A 21147-nucleotide genomic window follows, 5' to 3' on the forward strand; every position below is an offset into this window, starting at 1 on the left:
ATGGATTCTGGAATCAGTATCTAGAAGTTTCACAGCTGCATAAATTTTATATGCTAAAAGTATATAAACAAAGAATTACTATATTGTATTACACTGACTCCTAAATGTTGCTAAATACAATGGACTGGTATTTTCATTCACACACAACACTCCATGACTTTCAAGGATTTTAAAAACACAGACTTTTTCTAGAAGAAGCATCAAGGAAAAATATAAAAAGCTTGGGTGACATCAAGGAGATGGCAAGAACTGTAGTGGTTAGTAAGGCTTAGTTGCGAAGGTAGAATGCTGAGGCTGAGACCAAACTTACCAACCAAATCTAAATACCAAAACACGACAGGCTGCAAATATCACAGAAAAAAAGAAACTTATTTCTTACCAATAGAACGAAGAAATCGAATGAGATCCTTCGACAAATCCCACTTCCCAGCTTCCAAAGTGGCATCCAACAAACGGGTTGCATGATTCCTACTCACAGTAGCACTCTCAAGATTCTGCAATGTAAAAAATCTGTTGAAAACATTACTGGATGACACTTGTATGGCACCTCGAAGAACAGGGACACTTAACTTGTTTCCACCACACCATGTTTACAACATTCTGACCAACCAGCATACTGATCATACCCATTTCAGCACTGGATATCTACTTACTTGTAAAATGATGAGGTAAGATGCTGCAGTTTCCAACTGAGAATCTTCTAGTGCCTTGATGAACAATAATCGTGGGCTTCCTGCTACTGAAAAAAGATACCTCCATAATGCTAACTCTGTTTTGCGAGCACACTGAACCACAGTTCTCAAGTAAAACGGAAATTCGCGAATAAACTCCACTACACGAGGAAGCAAACAATCAGGTAATGGATCTTTACTGGAAGCTTCTTCTTCAAGAACCTAGAAAAGAGAAAGCATGTCAGTAATCTGAATTTCATTATTTATAACATATCAAGGAATTTCATAAACCGTATTTTTCACCTAACTGATACTTGGAAAAAACTGTCTATATACTCAAAATATTTATATAAAGCTATCAAATATCAATCAACTCTTTACTTGATGAAGTAAAAGTTCAAGAGCATGTGGGAAGTACGGTAAGTCTCGACAAGTGCTGGCCACTTCCCAAGCATGATAGCCAAGATTTCTTCTCAGTAGCTGCCGTAGCAAGTGGTGTAAATACACCTGACTCTGTAAATAAAATATAAAGCCAACATGATAAAACTGTTAGCTTATTAACTGATCTGTTTTACCTATGTCTCACCACAATATCAAAGGTTTGCAAGTTCACAGATTAAGGGAGCTTCCTCATAATGTGACTTCAGCAAGTCAAAAAGGATCAATAATCATTGGCTAAGTACAGTGCTAAGTTACAACTGACACAAAACAAATGAACCTCAAGACAGCAACAGTAATAAATAACAGGAGAACTACATCATTTAGTCTCTAAAATAAAAAAAAGACATGATAACAACAAGTCTCTAAAATAAAAAAAAGACATGATAACTTAACAACAAGTACTCTATGTCGGTGACATTACAAAAAATTGAAAACTATTACTGTACAGATGTTAAAATTCTGTAAATAACAAAGTAACTTCAACTTACAGTTCTTCCAATTACAGTTAGAGGCTGGTACAAGGAAGCAGCACCACAAGCCAATAAGGATGTATCTGTCTCAGCACCAAGAAGAATGCCCTCCTCAAATAACACAGCTGTAATAATAGTTTACAGTATGATCAATACCAAACTTGAAACAATCAAAAGGATACAGAAGCATCTTGTCAGAAATTCCTAATGCACTTCCTGTAAACAGATGCCTTTCAAAATCAATAGAAATCTTCAATACACTTTGTAATTAAATTACTAATAAAAAAATTCAATATACACTTAAAAAATAAAGGAATTCTGGAACACTGAAAAAATCACAAAACAATTGCAATAAAAAGTATAAATATCTGTACCTAGAGGATAAATGGACGGAGTGAAGGGCAACATAATTCTACGGGCCATGAAGGTATGGGATTTGTCGATTGAATTTGGAAACAAAGGCAGCCATGCCCTAGTTCCATGCACTCCACAATGAAGCCATAGTGCATGACTTAGGTGGGGCTTATGACTAACAGCACAACTGCTGCACCACAAAGCCTCACAACTTGATGCAAGAACTATGGGAGTCATTTGAGCAGACTGAAACTGAAAAAAAAAATAAAAATACATTATAAACCTGCAAGGTAAGGTCTCCATTCTAAAACCATTATCAAACAAGAACAACTGCCCTCAAGCATTTGTCTACTCAGTAATAGTCAGAGTTGTAAACTTTTATAAGACTGGTTCTCATGATTATTTCTTAATAAATAAATAAGAAGAAAGTACTGGCAAGAACAAGTTGAAGCAGTTGGGTGGCTAGGTAAAAAGACAGAACAGATGACAAATAGGAATCAAAGCAAAGAAAATGGGAGACAAACAGACACTGCTTAGAATCTTTCACTCTACCTACAGTGTGCCATGCAACGCACACAGTAGGTAGTGACCTAAGAAAACTGATGGCCGTAATTTATGTCCCTCGTACTGTCCCTTTAGACCCTTGGCTGCACTGCTTTGTCTTTTAATTTTCACTGATTTCCTTTCTTTATATTTTACTTCCCTTCATATTTTTACCAATTCAGTTCATGCCCCACTTGTGCAAGACCCAGCTCTATCTAAAAACAACTTGCTGGTCTGGTCACAACGCCATAAAATAAAATCAATTGCCAAATTCCAGTTTTTGATTCAAGGAAAATTCTGACCTATGGTCACCGACTCTTTTGAGACAGGTACCTCGAGAGTTAGGAAAGATTTCTTTACAATCTCCACTTAGTTATCTAACGAAAACTGCATCTTGACTATGCACTCCTCTTCAGGGGTTACAAACTATGTACGACTGCAAAGATAAGATTGTAAGAGCGTCTTCATCATATACTGGAAGTAGACAGTGAAGATAATCATGGGCATGAATTCTCATCAATAACCATTTTACTAAACCTCGATAAGCATTAAATCTAGCTTCCTGTTACTTACTAATTTTCCATTGCTGTTTTCAGAATCTGCACGTTGGTCTCGCTGGATCATTAACACCTTCCCAGAAATATTAATGATCACACTCTGTGCAGGTGCCGGTGTCTGTGTGTTGTGGACCCGCCACGACTCAGTACGCAGACTAGTGAGCAATACAGACACCACACATGCAGGATGGACTGTCAAACCAGAAATATCTACTTCTTGGATACGTGATACAACTACATTAGGGCCTCCTGGAATAAAGATATTGTATGTCATGCACAAAAATTTGAGGATGAACACAAATACAGTATATCCAAATACAAAACTTATTACATTTTATACATAACCACTTACATATTGATGTCTTCATAATCTTAATTTATAATCATAAACACACAAAAACTTCCCACAAATTTTACAAATGTTTCATTCAATGTTCTACACAGAAAGAGAAAGAACATATCAAACCACATTCAAAATGAAAGGTAATTAAAAGATGGATGAAACATCTGGTAGGTGGAAGCTCTAGTCTACCCCCAGCAAAACTCTTGATCATGTACTTTGTTTATGAAATAGAGATGTATGTCAATTAAATGGGTAGGAAGGATATTTTAAATACAGTGTTTTAAAAGAAAACATATGTTTATATAAAGTTTAACTTATTTTTACTTACTATCTATATTTGTTCTGGAGTAAGTAGGTTTACTCTAGATTTTTTCCCCAACAAAGTTTACCAGTGGTGTTTGGTACCATTAACTTCAGAGCTGCTTATCATTGTTCCACCAGCATGCTAGTTCCAGAGTGACTTTGCCAAAGGCTGAGACCAGGGCGACTGATTTGAATTTACCATTTTGACTCCCATGTGAGCAGACACTTCTGATTACTGATTACTAATACCCTACACACACTTGGAAGAAAAGTCAGACCACTCTTTAGGGAGATTCTAGCTAACATAGTCATAATTTTTGTTGACTTCATGTTGCCAAGCAACTAACACCTTTATTTCTTCCAGCATCTCCTACTTGCAAGTTTTTGGGAGTCTGTATTCCTGGATAATGACTACTCTAACTCAGCCTGGCAGGTTCTGAGGAGCTAAGTCCATCTGTTCATGAAAAAACACAGGAAAAGTCCACCATGAACTATGGAAGGCATGGATGTCTTCCAAAAGCCAGAAACCAAAGAAATTGTTAGTTCCTTCGATCTAGAGACTTCTCCTTTCTCCTAGCAAAGTCATTCATGACTCATACAGAATTCAGAATCACTCATCCAGTCTAGTGTACATGTTCCTGGTACATATCCTCCCAAGAATCAGTTGCATGACTGTCCCTCTCCAAAACATAAGTCTTACCAGGTATCTGTTCTTACTTGAAAATATCCAGAAAAATAAATACACAAAACCATGCAAAATATCACTTGAAATTTATTTGTGCTGTCTTCTGCTTCTGCCATATGAAATATGCAGAGCTGAGCAAATAATTCAGGAAATATTTAATGTAAATATAAACAAAAAAAATACAGAATTGCCAAAAAATATGCAGATATATCTAACAACAGACTGGGTATCAAATGACAGAGTAATATACTATTCTAATTACAAATATGCCAGATGTCACCTTTACTTACAGGACTCAAAATTCACAGATACCAACAGTATTTTGATAAATGTATTTCAATTATTCTAAAAACAATAACGTATGAAAAAGGATATAAATGATAATTAATTATCAGGGAAAAGGTCAGTTGTATTCCATATCAAGTAAAGAAGTGAGTGTTTTCAGTAAACCACATACATGGTTGAATCTTCTGGGGTTTATTGTCTTGTGATCTTTTGAAGTACTGCTCTGCTCAATATAACTAGGGAAGTGACAGAAACTCTCTACTCAGAACAGCTTCTGTGATATTACAATATTTCATCAAACAAATGTACTCATTATATGGTAGTCTACAGAGATGTGAATTCATGCAGCACTTCACATGTATGCTAAGAATAAACCCAATATCGACACCCTGCAAAACTGCACAATTAAGTGGGTATCATATGTGGCAGAGATGTACAAAGGAAGCTCGTGCTGAAAAAGAGGTTGATTTTTAAAACCAACAGTCAGGACCAAAGAATGAGTAAAAACCACTAGTACTGATGTTCAATGGGTACGACACAATAAAAAAAAAAAGTCTCCAGATAAATGTGAGGCATGATACACCTTCATTTTTTCTTATTAAGTAGTTTAACACACCACTAAGTTAATTTACTTAGCTCTCACATGGCTGGCCCAAAGGATTTGGCTTTATTAATGAAAAGTTTATTTTATTTATTAAATCATAGCTCTTTGAAAATTTGATAACAAAGATAACTGGGAAAATGCTGGAGATTCTGACAAAATTTTGTCAATTGATTTTTTTTCCATAACTTGACATTCAGTGACGATCATGTTTTGGGCATTCACAAAATTGTTACTGTTACTATACAGTCTAATCATATAGGAATTAGATCATGTGAGCTATTCATCAAATATCTATGGGTCAGTTTTAATACTGTATGGTGAATTCCATATTCTAACATTGGGCTTCATTGTTTTAATTTGTTAGTATCATTTTCACTGATCATCATGTTCTGCCATTTATGAATTATAACTGGTTATAGAGGAGATCATCATCATCATCATCATCATCATCATCATCAGAAGAAGAAGAAGAAGAAGAAGAAGAAGAAGAAGATAAAGCCCTATACTGTACATATGGAACAAGCCTTCAGGGCCCACTGACTTGAAATTCAAGCTTCCTAAGAATCTGGTGTTCATCTGAAAGAAGTTACTGAAGATAACAGGAAGTACAGAAAGAAGTGATCAGTTATCAGAAAAGGAAAATGATAAATTAATGAAATAATAATAAAAAAGATAAAAATATACATAAATTAGTAAAGCACAAAGGTGGATTTTTTTTGGTAGTAATGCGCTACATCATCGCTTGAACTTTTGAGGTTCTAATTGTCCAAAATCCTAAGGGAGGCTGTTCCACAGTCCAATAGTGTGAGAAATAAAAGATCAATGGAACTGAGAAGTGTAGCAGCGTGGCAAACTCCCCACATATTTGTGCTTCTGTTCAGCAAATCTGGTTGCCCTCAGCACAGAAAGAGAATCAGGGATCTACTGGGTTAGTGAAATCTCAGTTAAAACACAACTTATGAAAAACTGACAAAAGAGAACGTCCGTCCAAGCCATAACTACTAGTGTTAGGAAACAGAAACCTACCACCAAGAATCACTCTATCTGAAATAAAAAAAAGTCTCTGGCAGAGGCAGACATCCAAACTGGAGAACAGTATTCTAGTAAAGGAAGGACCAATGACCTAAAACAAGTTGTGATGATTTTATCATTGTTATAAATATACGAGGCTTTCCATATAACAGCTAACGTCTTCGCAGCATTTGCTGACATTTTCATTTGATGAACAAAAAAAAATAAGATGTGAGTCAAAGTTACATAAGTAGCGTCAAAACTTCAGACTCACTCAGCAGTCCCATCCACCTGAACGTACAGTGTACTGTATTGTGTTTTAGGATGAAAAAACTTACAGTACTGTATTGACTTTATATCACACTGTACTTAAATAGGCATGGAAACCAACTTATGAACAAATCAAGATGCTAACAGCCATTTGGAACGTAACTCGTTCGTTTTTAGTGTACTGTCTGTATATACATATTAGTGTAGAGAATTTGGATGCACACCTGCACTTGAATTTAATTTTATACACATTTACGTATAAACAGACATTTGTATTTTTGTACCTTTTACATATTATCAAACTTTATCTCTGTGCCTTATATTTTTTGTATTTGCAATCAAGGAAGATTTTACTAAATTATAAATGCAATTTTATGGAAACACTATGCACAGAGTACCATATTATGAATATTTATTTAATCATTTCTTTACAGTTTTACCTTTGTTGCCACACATGCTCTTTTTGCTCAAAACAATGCCCTTAAACGGTTAAGGTTTTAATCCCTTCACCAACCAGTACCCAGGCCTCAAGGCCATTCTCCCCATACAATAATATAAATATACGTGGAAAGGCCAGATCGTAAGTCAGTAAATGCTCGATAATGCCACATTTTGGTGGAACAGTGTTCACAACAAACCCCAATAAATGGAAGAAGGAAGCTTGAGTATTTTTCACCAGAAATTGACGCTCAAGAACCGGAAAAAATGTGACGGTATGAAGATACCTGCTATATATATGTATATATATGTGTACATATAAAGGCAAAATCCATGAAGGAAAGAGAAACAATGGAGCGCTGCAAGGCCTTTTGACTTCTAGTCCTTTACTTAGCAGACTGAAGAAATATAAAAATAAGTTTACAAAGAAAGCTCATTTAAATGACAGATGGGGATTACAAAGGAAAAATATGTACCTGGAATCCAACACAATTGAAGAATTGGTAGAACTGCCAAAAAAGGGTTAAATATTTAAGAGGCTTTACAGAGGATTAGGCTCAACCGTTCAGAAGCATGGACAGGACAATCAAAAGATATACAAGGAAGGTGACAGACCACCAAAAAATGTTATAAAAGTACAACTCAATAATTCTCTTTTTTAACAATAACAATTTTTGCAAGGTGAAACACTTTTGCAAAAATATATATATATATATATATATATATATATATATATATATATATATATATATATATATATATATATATATATATATATATATATATATATATATATATATATATATATATATATATATATATATATATATATATATATATACATATATATATATATATATATATATATATATATATATATATATATATATATATATATATATATATATATATATATATATATATATATATATATATATATATATAATATATATATATATATATAATATATATATATATATAATATATATATATATATATATATATATATATATATATATATATATATATATATATATATATATATTAAATATATGAATACATAGAAAATATATGTAAGATAACTAATTTGTAATTAAGTCAGTGATTTTATCTTTTAGGTCATTCTTGAACATTTTACTAATCAAGTGGTCCAAATAATACATGCAAGGCTAAGATTAAAATTACAACTGGAAGTAAGCTGTATAATAACAGATTCTAAAAGATTTTGTGAAGAGAAAACTTTTGATCTGGCAGTCACTGAACTTTCAGTCCAATTTATCCTGTAAGAGTTTTCACTTAGGTGAATGAATATAACATTGGATGTTTGCCTGGGTTTAACAGAATACTTATGTTGTTTAATAAGTACATCTAAATCCTTGCTAGATTGGCCATTATAAAAAGAGGGGTAGTCCAAACATGGAATTTTATATATTATGTTTTCTTTAGGGCTTATTTTTAATAACATTCCTTTTAGTGTGTTATTACAGGAAAAAACAAAGTTGACATTACCAGATTTTAACAATGATTTTATTTTTTCAAAACCACCAAAATAGGGCAAGCAGTGAATGATCTTAGGGGTTTCTTTCTCCATGTTACTTTCATTATAAAACTTTTTGCGGGCTTTATTATAACAAAATATCTAGTATAAGTGAAGGATAACATAAATCTGTCCCTATTTTTCTTATGTATTCAATTTCTTGATCCAAATACTGGGGACTGACAATGCGCAAAGCTCGTAAAAACATAGAAGAAAAAATTGATATTTTGATATTAATGTGATGGCCTGAATAAAAATAGACATAAGTTAAGTTGTTGGTTGGTTTCCTATAAATACTGAATTTCCTTTGAAATGGTTCTCTATGTACTAAAACATCTAAGAAAGGGAGGCAATTGTCTGTTTCTAATTCTAAAGTAAACTTAATGGATGGTGCCTGGTTATTCAAATTACAGAGTAAGTCATTTACATCAATAAAAGCAAGCAAAACAGCTAAAATATCAACATATCTATACCACTTTAAAGGAGTATAAATGATACTAGGTAAATATCGTTTTTCAAAGAATTCTATATACAAGTTTGAGGGGAGGGGGGGATAAAGGGTTGCCCACTGCCATGTCAAGTATTTGTTGGTAAAAGTCACCATTGAATATAAACTTACAATCACAAATTCTTAACCTAGTGAGTGAAATAATATGACTTATAGGTAGAAGTAATTCATGATGGATTAATTCATTACTAAGATACTCTAAAATAGAATCTATAAGGACTTTGGTAAAAAGAGAACAAACATCAAAACTAAAGAATCTATGTGGGACAAGAGGTGATTTTGCTTAATTTATCAACTAAACCTAGAGAATGTATATGTGAGAATCAGAGATAGTTCCAAGTAACGAGGACAAGAGCTTGGTAATATATTCTAAAGTTTATATGATACTGAGCCAACAGTACTGATAATAGGCCACATAGGATTATTTTCTTTGCGCGTTTTTACTAATTCATACAAGTAAGGTAACGAGGGGAATTGAACTGATAAATGACCTATTAGTTCTTTTTTATCTTTAAGGATTTTTTTCACTGTGCTGTTGAAATTTTTTATGACTTGATCAAGAGGATTTTTTTTGTTTTTTGTAAGTTGTATCATCATCCAGTGGGGCTTGCATACGTGATATGTAGTCAGCTTTATCTAAAATTACAATACTAATTGACTTATAAGGTTTTGTCATGTGGATTGTATTGTCTTTTTCAAGATTGGTCAAACTTTTCTTTTAGCAAGCAAGGAAATTACTTTCATGCCTAACATTGGCAGCTCCATAAACAATACCTTTAATTATGTCAACACGATTTTGAGGAAAATCACAATATTTTTCAAATATACATAGGGACGATGCAATCGTTAAAGCAGAGGGTCTATTCAATATAAAGAAGGATAAACCATATCTGATGGCACTCAACATTTTCACTTATTTGTTTACTTGATAAGTTTATAAAACAATCATTACGTGCAATATTAGTCCAGTCACTGCTATCAATAAGATTTTTTAGGTTTCTGTCAAGTTTCCTTGTTAAGGTATCTGCAGTCCTACAAATTTTCCGCAAATCTGTCACAGTGAGTCCTTCCAATCAACCGGGATAGAATGACTATATGAAATTCTGGCTTTTTCTAATTCCTTATATTTTTCCTTCTTTTCTTGCTTTATGGCTGCTATTTAAGTCAATGGCCTTGCAGCAGTCAATCATTTCTCTTCCCTTCATGGATTTTGTCTTTATTTATATTCATCATATTCCATATTTTCGTGATTCAGTTATACATAATGAGGTCCACGTTTACTTTCGCTATCCTGTTTCCTCTTTTGAGTTGCGTAGTCACTACCTTCTCCAAGTCTCTTTCGGCTGCACTTTTGACCAGAATTCAACTACAGTTCCTGAAGAAATACCTGTCTGAACACGTGCTACCTACATCCTTGCTATCACGCCGTTAAAGAAGTTATGACCATCATCTATTCAATGAATACAGTGCCATGATGTTAAAATGTCACAAGAAGAGAAGGAAAAATTCAAGGAAATAGAAAAATGCAAAAGTTCATTCAATCATTCTATCCCAGCTGATTGGAAGGACTCACTGCAACAAGAAATTTACGGAAAACTTCGTAGGACTACAGATGCCCTAACAAGGAAACTTGACAGAAAACTAAAATATCTTATTGATAGCAGTGACTGGACTAATAGTGCACGTAATGATTGTGTTAAAAACTTACCAAATAAAAAAATAAGTGAAAATGTTGTGAGTGCACCCAGATATGGTTTATCCTTCTTTATATCGAACAGATCCCCTGCTTTAACAACTGTATCATCCCTAATTATATTTGAAAAATACTGTGATCTTCCTCAAAATCACGTTGACAAAATTAAAGGTATTGTTTATGGAGCCGCCAATGTTAGGCATGAAAGTAATTTCCCTGCTCTCTATAAGAAAAGTTTGACCAATCTTTTTCCCTGCTCTCTATAATAAAAGTTTGACTGATCTTAAAAAAAGATCTTAAAAAGTAACATGGAGAAAGAAACCCCTAAGAACATTCTTAGCTTGCCTTATCTTAGTGGTTTTGAAAACATAAAATTATTGTTGAAATCTTTTAATGTCAACCTTGTTTTTTCCTATAATAACACACTAAAAGGAATGTTGATAATATATAGCCCTAGAGAAAACAACAATATATAAAATTCCATGTTTGGACTGCCCCTCTTTTTATAATGGCCAATCTAGCAAGGCTTTAGATGTACGTATTACACAACGTAAGTATAATAAAAGAGTTCAGAGGTCTGGTTAAACAAATCATTTATAACTAACTAACTAACAACGTAAGTATTCTGTCAAAACTGGGCAAACATCCAATGCTATATCCATTCATTTAAGTGAAAACTCTTACAGGATAAATTGGACAAAGTTCAGCGACTGCCAGATCGAAAGATTTCTCTCCACGATATCTTTTAGAATCTGCTATTTTGCAATTTACTTCCAGTTGTAATTTTAACCTTAGCCCTGGCATGTATTATTTGGACCACTGTATTAGTAAAATATTCAAGAATGACCTAAAAGATAAAATCACTGACTTAATTACAAATTAGTTACCTTAAATATAATTTCTATGTATTTGTATGTTTAATATACTCTTTTTGTAAAAATGTTTCACCTTGCAAAAACTGTTATTGTTTTTAAAAAAAAAGAAAAAGAAAACTGAGTTGTACTTTTATAACATTTTTTGGTGGTCAGTCACCTTCCTTGTATATCTTTTAATTGTCCTGTTCCTGCTTCTGAATGGCTGAACCTAATCCTTTGTAAAACCTCTTAAATATTTAACCCTGTTTTGGCAGCTCTACAAATTCTTCAATTGTGTTGGATTCCAGGTACATATTTATCCTTTGTAATTGCCATCTGTCATTTATATGAGCTTTCTTTGTAAACTTACTTTTATATATTTCTTCGGTCTGCTAAGTAAAGGACAACTGACAACCGAAAGGCCTCGCAGCACACCAGTGTTTCCCTTTCATTTGTGGATTTTATCTTTATTTATATATTCATCACATTCCAATTTTCATGATTCAGTTATACATACAGTATATATCCATGACCCAATCATGTGTGTGGAAAGGTCATGGACATGGAGGTGGTTGGGAGGAGGAGGAGGGGAAGGCTAAGATTTAGCTGGAAAGATAGCATAGCAAATGACATGCGGGAAAAAGGGTTAAGAGAACAAGATACGCAAGATAGAAGAAGATGAAGAAAGCTTACACGGAACAGCGAGCCCATATAAAGATGGGTAAAGGCTGAAGACAAAGAAGAAATTATACATATATATATATACAGTATATATATATAAATATATATACATATGATATACATTATTTATATATATAATATATATATTTCTGGGCTCGACCTGTGTCACCCAGTGAAATAATCCATTAGCAATGATTTCTAGGTATAAGTATTGCTAAGTATACCAGAGAAAAAGCTAACCATAATGCCAGGGTTACGACCCCTGGATCGAACGCCATTAGATGGTGTCGGTATACACAAGGGGTGAGTGGTTGCCACTACCACAGGTCTCCGTCCTTATAGATCTCTCCAATCTCAAAACCCCGAAAAGTAAGGGGCCGTTCTAAACCTCATCCTCCGCACCCAGCCAACCACCACCCCGGCCGCCATCTTATAAACATTCCAATTTAGCACGCCTTCAGATCACACCGTGTTTTTTCTTGGTGTTGTGTTTTTGGTTTTTTACTGATTCGACATGTCTTCCCACCCAGAATTCCCACCATCTAAGTTGAGTACCACTTCCTTTTGGTTTTTTATTACAGAGGCATATTATTTGACTGTTCGTATATTGTTTACCAGGTTAAATAGTGCTACGCAGCCGGGCGTGGGCTGTGTCTGCCTCTGCCATGCTTGACCCTCAGTCTTCGCATGTTATTAGCAGGAAGTTCTGCTAGTTTTTATCCATGCTCCATTCCATTGGAGCCTTATTTGTAGAAATGACCATTTCGCTGATAGGAGGCTAGGGAGCCCGTATCTGACTGATCTAGGCTAGGGATGGAGGTATTCCCCTCCCTTTTTTCTGATCATAAATTTCTCCCTTTCCCCTGGTTTCCTTCCTCCACCAGCGAGTTGGTACCTTCTAGATGGTGGTATTGTTATGCTCATGATCATAACTGATGTGTACGAGGATGGATGACATGTCTATTCTTGGATTAGTTTATATGTGATTCGGCGTCAGAGGCGGCCATCTTGGGTATCCCCGCTTCCTGCATAACGGTTGTTGTTTGGCCCTCTCTGCCACTGAGTCATTTTTGTATTCATAAGTATATATTTTTAAGTATATATAATTTTAAACTTCTCACATCGAATGGTCCCCTTTTTTATGTTAGTACTCTTGACGTCAGGTAGTTTTATTCGATTAGGTTTAGCCTAGCCTACTCGACCGTACTGTAATCGGTTTCGGAGAGTTAGGCTGGACAGGATAGGCGCTTTTCACGATGCTCATGCTACCTAGCTCACCTGACCAGGCCGTTTTGAGGTTTTGGAGGGAGTTGTTTGTGAGGGAGTTCCTCATTCTCTCTTGGCCCACCAGGCCGTTAGGTTTTGGACAGTGAGGTTAGGCTAGTGAGGGAGTTACTCTTCCCCTTAGCCCACCTGACCAGGCCGTGAGGTCTTAGAGGGTGAGGTTAGAATAGTGAAGGGTCTCCTCAATTCATAGTCTTCCACCTGACCAGGCTGTCGGTTTTGGAGGGTGTGGCTAGGTTATGCGAGGTTCCTCTTCCCCCACCCCCTCACCTGTAGCGCTCATCCTGGCCTTTCTGAACAAGCCAAGAAGTTTTGGTTTTGGAGGGTAGGCTGGGATCGAAGGTTGCACAGGTTATTTCGTGTATGTAGCCTAGTCCTTCTTTACCTGATCAGTTAGCTTTTGACGAGCGACCTAGGCTTCTTCCTAGCAGAGGGAAACCGATCGCTTGCGTTCAGCACCCTGTGGGGAGTTTTCATTCGGCTTCCAGAGGGTGCTACCCACCCGTCTGGTCGCCGTTCGCCGGGTTTCCGCCACTCTGCTACCTTTCCCTTATCGGGCGGTGTTTCGTTTGCTCGCTTTCCACAGTTATAGCTGGAGCGTCGAACACTGTCCCAGGGATGCAATCATGAGTTCCGCTATGTTCAGTCTCCGCCAGGTTAGTCGGATCTTTCGTTGTTATCGTCCATGTTACCACTCCGGTGGGTATGGTTTTCGGTTAGTTGGCGCTTTCCACTATGTGTTTCCCGCCCTGGGCAATTGAGAGCTCGGGCATATGTGAACACTCCTTTCCGCCACCTTACGCCGTTTCCATAATATGTGACATAACGAGATTTCCGTGGCAAATCATGGCGGAGTACCATAGCGCCAGACTATCTTAGAGTACTTTTGTTTACATGATTAGTAGTTGGCCATTCTGTAGCATAACCTATGTTTATTATTCTGTACTGCCGGATTCAATTCCGGCGGGTTTTACCTGATGACACGCATGTTTCATCACCCATAAATCTGTGTATTAGTCTTGTACTCATGTATCGATTCAATTCCGGCGGGTTTTGCCTGATGACACGCATGTTTCATCACCCATAATCTATGTTAAGGTAGCCTATTACCCCCGGACCTACTCCGCGCCGCCTTGCCTTGACGTTACTCATGTACCGCCATTCCACTTACAGATGCTACGCTGTCAGGAGCCAGGGTGCACAGCGGTTCTCCAACAACCCTGTGGACACGAGGTGTGCCGGTCGCACTCCAGCTGCTCGGTCCACGTTGGGGACCTGATCGTCTGGCACCCAGATGGCTGTGAAGTCTGCTACGCTCTGTACGAGCTAGTGGTGGATGAGTCGGTAAGTTTTAAGAGACCGCTAACCTTTAGTCTTTTTTTGACTTTAATGATTTATATAGACATACACGGGTAATTGGAGAATATTCTCAGTAAATCCTGCCCTTTCGTACAGTCTGACTGGATCATCCGTGACTCTTCGCTGTTGACCCTGAAGATCTGGGTCGGCGGATTTGGGAGGAACGTTGCGTTTGGCAAACCTTATGTCCTGTCGGAGGAGATTTGCAATCTCCTCTACCCCGGAGCCCGTTGCGTCTGGCAAACCTTACGTCCTGTTTTGCAATCTCCTCTACCCCGGAGCCGGGATCTCTGCTGCAGTGCCGGCGGAATTGGCCGCCCCTATCATCGAGAGGATCCGGGAAGAGACGCAACCCTCGCAAGAAGACAACCTGTGCGGAGAGGTGACGGAAGAGGTGGCGGCTATCAACATCCACCTCGAACCAATGAGCTAGGACTTGGACCACCAGGTAGAAGGTAAGGTGGTAAGTGAGGCAGGGGGAGAGAGTTTTGGTAGTCCCCTTTTTGGTTCTCCTTCTTCTTCTTCTTCCTTTCAAGGGTTTCCTAAACCAGCTATCCTTGAGGACAGATCTAGGTCCGTTGTCCCCAAGGTGAAATCCTTGATAAAGAAGGACTTACCAAAGTCCTCTAGACCTCAAAGGTCTAATCCGTCAGGTCCCTTAAGGTCGTCACTGGCTCTTAAACCAGTGGCGTCCACTAGTAAGGCTACTGCCCCGTCCAAAGGGTCGAGATCCAGGGTGTCCAAGGCTAATCCTCCACAGCCTAACTTTGACCCTGAGGCCTTTGCCGAACTTCTGATGCAGAAGTTGGACTCTAGGGTTGAAGCTAGGATTCAAGACCTTTCTTCCCAGCTTGCTTCAAGCTTGGAGACCTCTGGTCAGTCAGTGCTGTCATTGGCACAAAGGATGCAGGCCCAGGAAAGCTTGCTCTCCAGATTTATCCAATCCGGAGCAGTACAGCACTCTCATGTTGTTCCAGATGCCTCCAGACTGCCCCCCTTTGATAAAGGGAACCCGTGGCGGCTGGCTCTTCACGCCCCCCTGTATAATGATACCCTGACCATCGAGGGCTTGGGCACTCGTCGTCTGGAAGAACTGGAGTTCTTTCCATCCGACCTGGTGCCTCCCTACCCAGGCTATGCCAGGCTAACAGAGGAAGCCTGGATTAGATCAGACAAGGTCCCGAAGGAAACAGTTATCTTTCCCAGGGACCAAGCCCAATCCACCCTGATGCATGCTCTCACTGACTGGGAGTGCGAGAATACAAAGCTTACTCCCTTTAAAGGGACTTTTACGATGTTTGCGGTAGGTGACTCCATCCCTACTCCTTGCACAACTAAGGTCGCAGTGTTGACTAGTCAGGCGGGAATAGAGGGCAAACCGCTGCCTCAACTCCGGGAGACAGATCCCACCTCCCTTCTTTTCCCGGGATTCGGAATTCTGGTGGGAGCTCCGCCACGTTCACGGTGGGTAAACTCGACCCAGTGTGCCTCCACCCTGTTCAGTGAACAGCTTCCCAGGATTCCGGAGGCCCTTCTGAAGGTGGAGTTTGAGGCTAAGTGCAGGTTGAGTCACTCCCTGCATTCCATCACCATTACAGAGGTAACAGCATTAACTTACGCTGACGAACCTCTGTTCCAGGTCTTGACAAAATCACTGTTAGCGTCATTTCAATCGGACCTGTATGACTTTGTAGTGGCGAGACAAAACTGCAGGAAGCATATCTTCGCAGATGCCACTATCAGACATGAGCCCAATAGACTCATGAAGAGTTCTATCTGGGGACCTAACATCTTCCCTGAGGATGAGGTCAATAATGTTCTAGCGGAGGCAACCAGAGCATATCAAAGTCTTCGCTCCCGCTGGGGTCTCCCTTTTAAAAGGAAATCTACCGAGACCTCCGGACCTCAATCCAGGGAAAAGAAGAGGTTCAGGAGATATAGGAAACCCCAGGCTCAAACTATGCTTCAGGCTGTACCGGTCTCTCAGATCGACAGCCTTCCACTTCAAAAGCTCAGCCTCAGCAGCAGTTCATACTGATGCAGCCGGCTCAGCAAACCCCTGCTCCGCCAGCCTCAGAAGCGTCCCCAGCCTTCAACGCTTCGCTTGAAAGCCAAGGGGCGTTTCGAGGAGGTCAACAGGCATGCGAGGGGGAGCAGAGCCAGAGCCGCCTACAGAGGTAGGGCTTCAACTAGACCTCTCTCCCGTGGAAGAGGAAGCCGAGGAGGCAGAGGAAGTAAGTCCTCTTCCATCCAATGAGTCTCCTCGGGTAGGCGGGAGGTTATATCTCTTCCGGGAAGATTGGACCTTCAGTCTGTGGGCCCACAGCATAGTTTCAAAAGGTCTGGGATGGAGCTGGAGCAGAGGGCCTCCTCCACCAGTCAAGATTCCATCAACCTCCATCCAAAGACTTACTGGACTTTGTAAAAGACCTTCTTCAAAAGAGGGCAATAAAGAAAGTGAGACACCTGAAATTTCAGGGCAGACTGTTCAGTGTCCTGAAGAAAGACTCAATCCAGCAAAGAGTAATTCTAGACTTGTCTCGTCTCAACTTATACATTCACTGCGACAAGTTTCGCATGCTTACAATCTCGCAGGTGCGAACCCTACTTCCCCGTAGGGCCGTCACCACCTCTATAGATCTTTCAGACGCATATTATCACGTCCAGATTGCGAGAAACTTCTCTCCTTACCTAGGGTTCAGACTAGGGAAACAAGCATACTCATTCAGAGTCATGCCATTCAGGCTCAACATAGCGCCCAGGATTTTTACCAAACTGGCAGAGACAGTAGTCCAACAGCTACCGGCCCAAGGGATTATGTTAGCTGCATACCTGGACGATTGGATAATTTGGGCATCCAACGCCAAGGAATGTCGAAAAGCAACATTCATAGTGATCAGCTTCCTGGAATCCATAGGTTTTCAAATAAACAGGAAGAAATCCCGTCTAATTCCGGAGGCTCAGTTTCAGTGGTTAGGAATCCAATGGGATCTAAACACACACAAACTGTCACTTCTGTCAGCCAAAAGGAGGGAAATAGCCAAAGCTACCAGGCAGTTCCTCAAAAACAAAAGAGCCTCGTCCTACCCAGGAAAGAGTCCTGGGTTCTCTTCAGTTCAAGCGTCAGTGACAAATTTGCTGCTGAAAGCCAAACTGAAGGATATAAACAGAGTATGGCGGAGACGAGCCAACAGCAGGAACAGAGACAAGATGTCTCTAATTCCGCTGGTGTTGAGGAAGAGGCTTCGACCGTGGTCAACAGTCAAGAGTTTGTCAAGGTCAGTGCCTCTCCAATTTCCCCCTCCATCATTAGTGATCCATACAGATGCTTCCCTCAGCGGGTGGGGAGGATACTCCCAACACAAGAAAGTTTAAGGAACGTGGTCAACTGTATTCCGCCAGTTCCATATCAACATTCTAGAAGCAATGGCAGTATTTCTAACACTAAAGAAGCTACGTCCAACCAGACAGATTCATATCAGACTGGTACTGGACAGTGCAGTAGTTGTGCATTGTATAAACAGAGGGGGCTCCAAGTCGAGCCATATCAATCAGGTAATGATTGCAATTTTCTCTCTGGCAAGGAAACATCTTTGGCACCTGTCAGCTACCCATCTGGCAGGTGTTCGGAATGTCATTGCAGATTCACTATCCAGGACAACTCCGCTGAAGTCAGAATGGTCATTGGACAAAGCATCATTCGAGTGGATTTGTCTTCAGGTACCGGGTCTCCAGGTGGACCTGTTTGCCACAGAGAGCAACCACAAGCTTCCGTGTTACGTTGCTCCCAATCTAGACCCTCTAGCTCACTCCACGGATGCAATGTCAATAGACTGGAACAGGTGGCAAAGGATCTATCTGTTTCCACCAATAAACCTATTAATGAAAGTTCTGCACAAACTCAGATCATTCAAAGGTCAAGTAGCACTTGTAGCACCCAACTGGCCGAAGAGCAATTGGTTTCCTCTTCTTCTAGAGTTGAAACTCCAGGGCAAACAAATCCCCAGTCCAAGATTGACACAAGTAGTACAAACTCGGACTGTGTCAGCTTCCTCAAGAATTCTGAATGCCCTAGCTTTATGGACTTCATGAAGTTTGCAGCTCAGAAAGACGCTAGCATTGATCCTATTAATACACTGTTCATAGAATCAGACAAGAGGGAATCTACTCTCAGACAATATGACTCAGCAGTTAAAAAGTTAGCATTATTTTTGAGGGAATCTGAAGCTCAGAAATGACCAGAACCTTGCAATCTCTTTCTTCAGATCATTATTTGAGAAAGGACTGGCCTCTAGTACTATTACTACAGCAAAATCTGCTTTAAGAAAAAATATTTTTACATGGCTTCAATATTAACCTTACAGACTCATATTTTTCGTCAATTCCTAAAGTATGCGCTCATCTTAGACCAGCAACCCGTCCACACACGGTTTCCTGGTTCTTAAATGACGTACTTAAATTTGCATCAGACTGTTAATGAATTACGTTCATACTCGAGTCTGTTAAGGAAAACGTTATTTCTAGTAAGTCTAGCCTCAGGGCTAGAATTTCTGAACTGTCTGCTCTCTCTAGAGAACCGAACCATGTTGATTTCCTCCCATCAGGAGAAGTTCTGTTGTCTCCGGATCTCAAGTTTCTAGCAAAGAATGAGGATCCACAAAATAGATGGTCTCCTTGGAAGGTTATTCCCCTTCCACAGGATCTGTCCTTATGTCCAGTTAACACTTTAAAAAGCTTATTTAAATAGAACTTCTAATAGAATGTCTGGCCCTCTTTTTTAGGGGAAAATGGAGGAACCATTTCCTTAAAGGCCATCAGGCAACAAATACTGTATTTCATTAAGCAAGCAAACCCAGATTCAGTACCTAGGGTACATGATATTCGGGCGGTGGCCACCTCAGCTAATTATTTTCATAATATGAATTTTGATGACCTTAAAAAGTATACGGGCTGGAAATCACCAACAGTGTTCAAACACCACTATCTTAAGTCTCTAGAGGCCCTTAAATACTCCACAGTGGCTGCAGGAAGTATTGTTCCCCCAGCCCTAAACTAGTTTATGTAACCTTAGTTTATCCTATTGTTTATTTCTCTCTCGCCTACCTGTCTCATTTACTTGCCTTGCCCTCTAACCTTTAGGTCAGGCCTGCTTCACAGCCTGACTCCTGGCCATTTCATGGATTTCCTGTTGTAATCTTTTGTTAGCCTTAAGTGTCTTGGTGTTAATTATTTTATGATTTAGACTGTGTGCCCTATAATGTTAATTATGTTATTATAAATGTTTTGGGTTATTAAAACATAGTAATTATAAATGTTTTGGGTTATTAAAACATAGTAATTTTCTCATAGTTTTATTTAGCTCCATTAAGGTAATTCTTAGAGGAACCCACCAAGCTTTTGTATGGCTGATTCTCTGTCATGATTTCACTGGGTGACACAGGTCGAGCCCAGAAAAGGGATTTTGACAAAGGAAAAATCTAAATCTGGGGGAAGACCTGTGTCACCCAGTGACCCATCCCTGTACTTCCTTTTTCCCTCCCTGGGATGTTTATAAGATGGCGGCCGGGGTGGTGGTTGGCTGGGTGCGGAGGATGAGGTTTAGAACGGCCCCTCACTTTTCGGGGTTTTGAGATTGGAGAGATCTATAAGGACGGAGACCTGTGGTAGTGGCAACCACTCACCCCTTGTGTATACCGACACCATCTAATGGCGTTCGATCCAGGGGTCGTAACCCTGGCATTATGGTTAGCTTTTTCTCTGGTATACTTAGCAATACTTATACCTAGAAATAAGTGCTAATGGATTATTTCACTGGGTGACACAGGTCTTCCCCAGAAATAGATTTTTCCTTTGTCAAAATCCCTATATATATATATATATATATATATATATATATATATATATATATATATATATAATATATATATATATATATATATATATATATATATATATATATAAATAGAACCTCCTTCCACATCTACCTTAAGAACGATGTCATATCATCTTATATCTCAAAGATTCTCCGGTAGCAATGGCCAATACTGGGTCAGCACATCCTTTCTCTCTCTCATCAACTCCTCTCTCAGATTGACTCATGATAATTCAGTACAAAGAGAAATTGAATAACAAACAAGAATTAGCTTAGTCCACACTATGGTATATCGTATACATATACAGTAGCCTAGCCAATGTTATACTGTACTCTATATTCACATATTAATATCATAACATACAAACATCAACATAATGAATA

At 38.7% G+C, this 21147-nt stretch overlaps 1 protein-coding gene across 8 annotated transcripts in view; it reads right to left on the reverse strand.

Moving 5' to 3' along the window:
- The window catches only part of Rich (Guanine nucleotide exchange factor subunit Rich), a 256565-nt gene that overhangs the window by 120350 nt on the left and 115068 nt on the right, over positions 1-21147 (reverse strand). For all 8 annotated transcript variants that reach the window (XM_067108968.1, XM_067108971.1, XM_067108969.1 and 5 more), the window contains 6 exons: positions 3053-3285; positions 1957-2188; positions 1601-1707; positions 1053-1184; positions 654-893; positions 380-494 (listed from right to left, as the gene is read on the reverse strand). In XM_067108968.1, the coding sequence (XP_066965069.1) occupies positions 380-494; positions 654-893; positions 1053-1184; positions 1601-1707; positions 1957-2188; positions 3053-3285 (1059 nt within the window). The remainder of the gene's footprint in view (positions 1-379; positions 495-653; positions 894-1052; positions 1185-1600; positions 1708-1956; positions 2189-3052; positions 3286-21147) is intronic.

The sequence above is a fragment of the Macrobrachium rosenbergii genome, chromosome 9 (assembly GCF_040412425.1).
Source record: "Macrobrachium rosenbergii isolate ZJJX-2024 chromosome 9, ASM4041242v1, whole genome shotgun sequence".
Lineage (NCBI taxonomy): Eukaryota > Metazoa > Arthropoda > Malacostraca > Decapoda > Palaemonidae > Macrobrachium > Macrobrachium rosenbergii.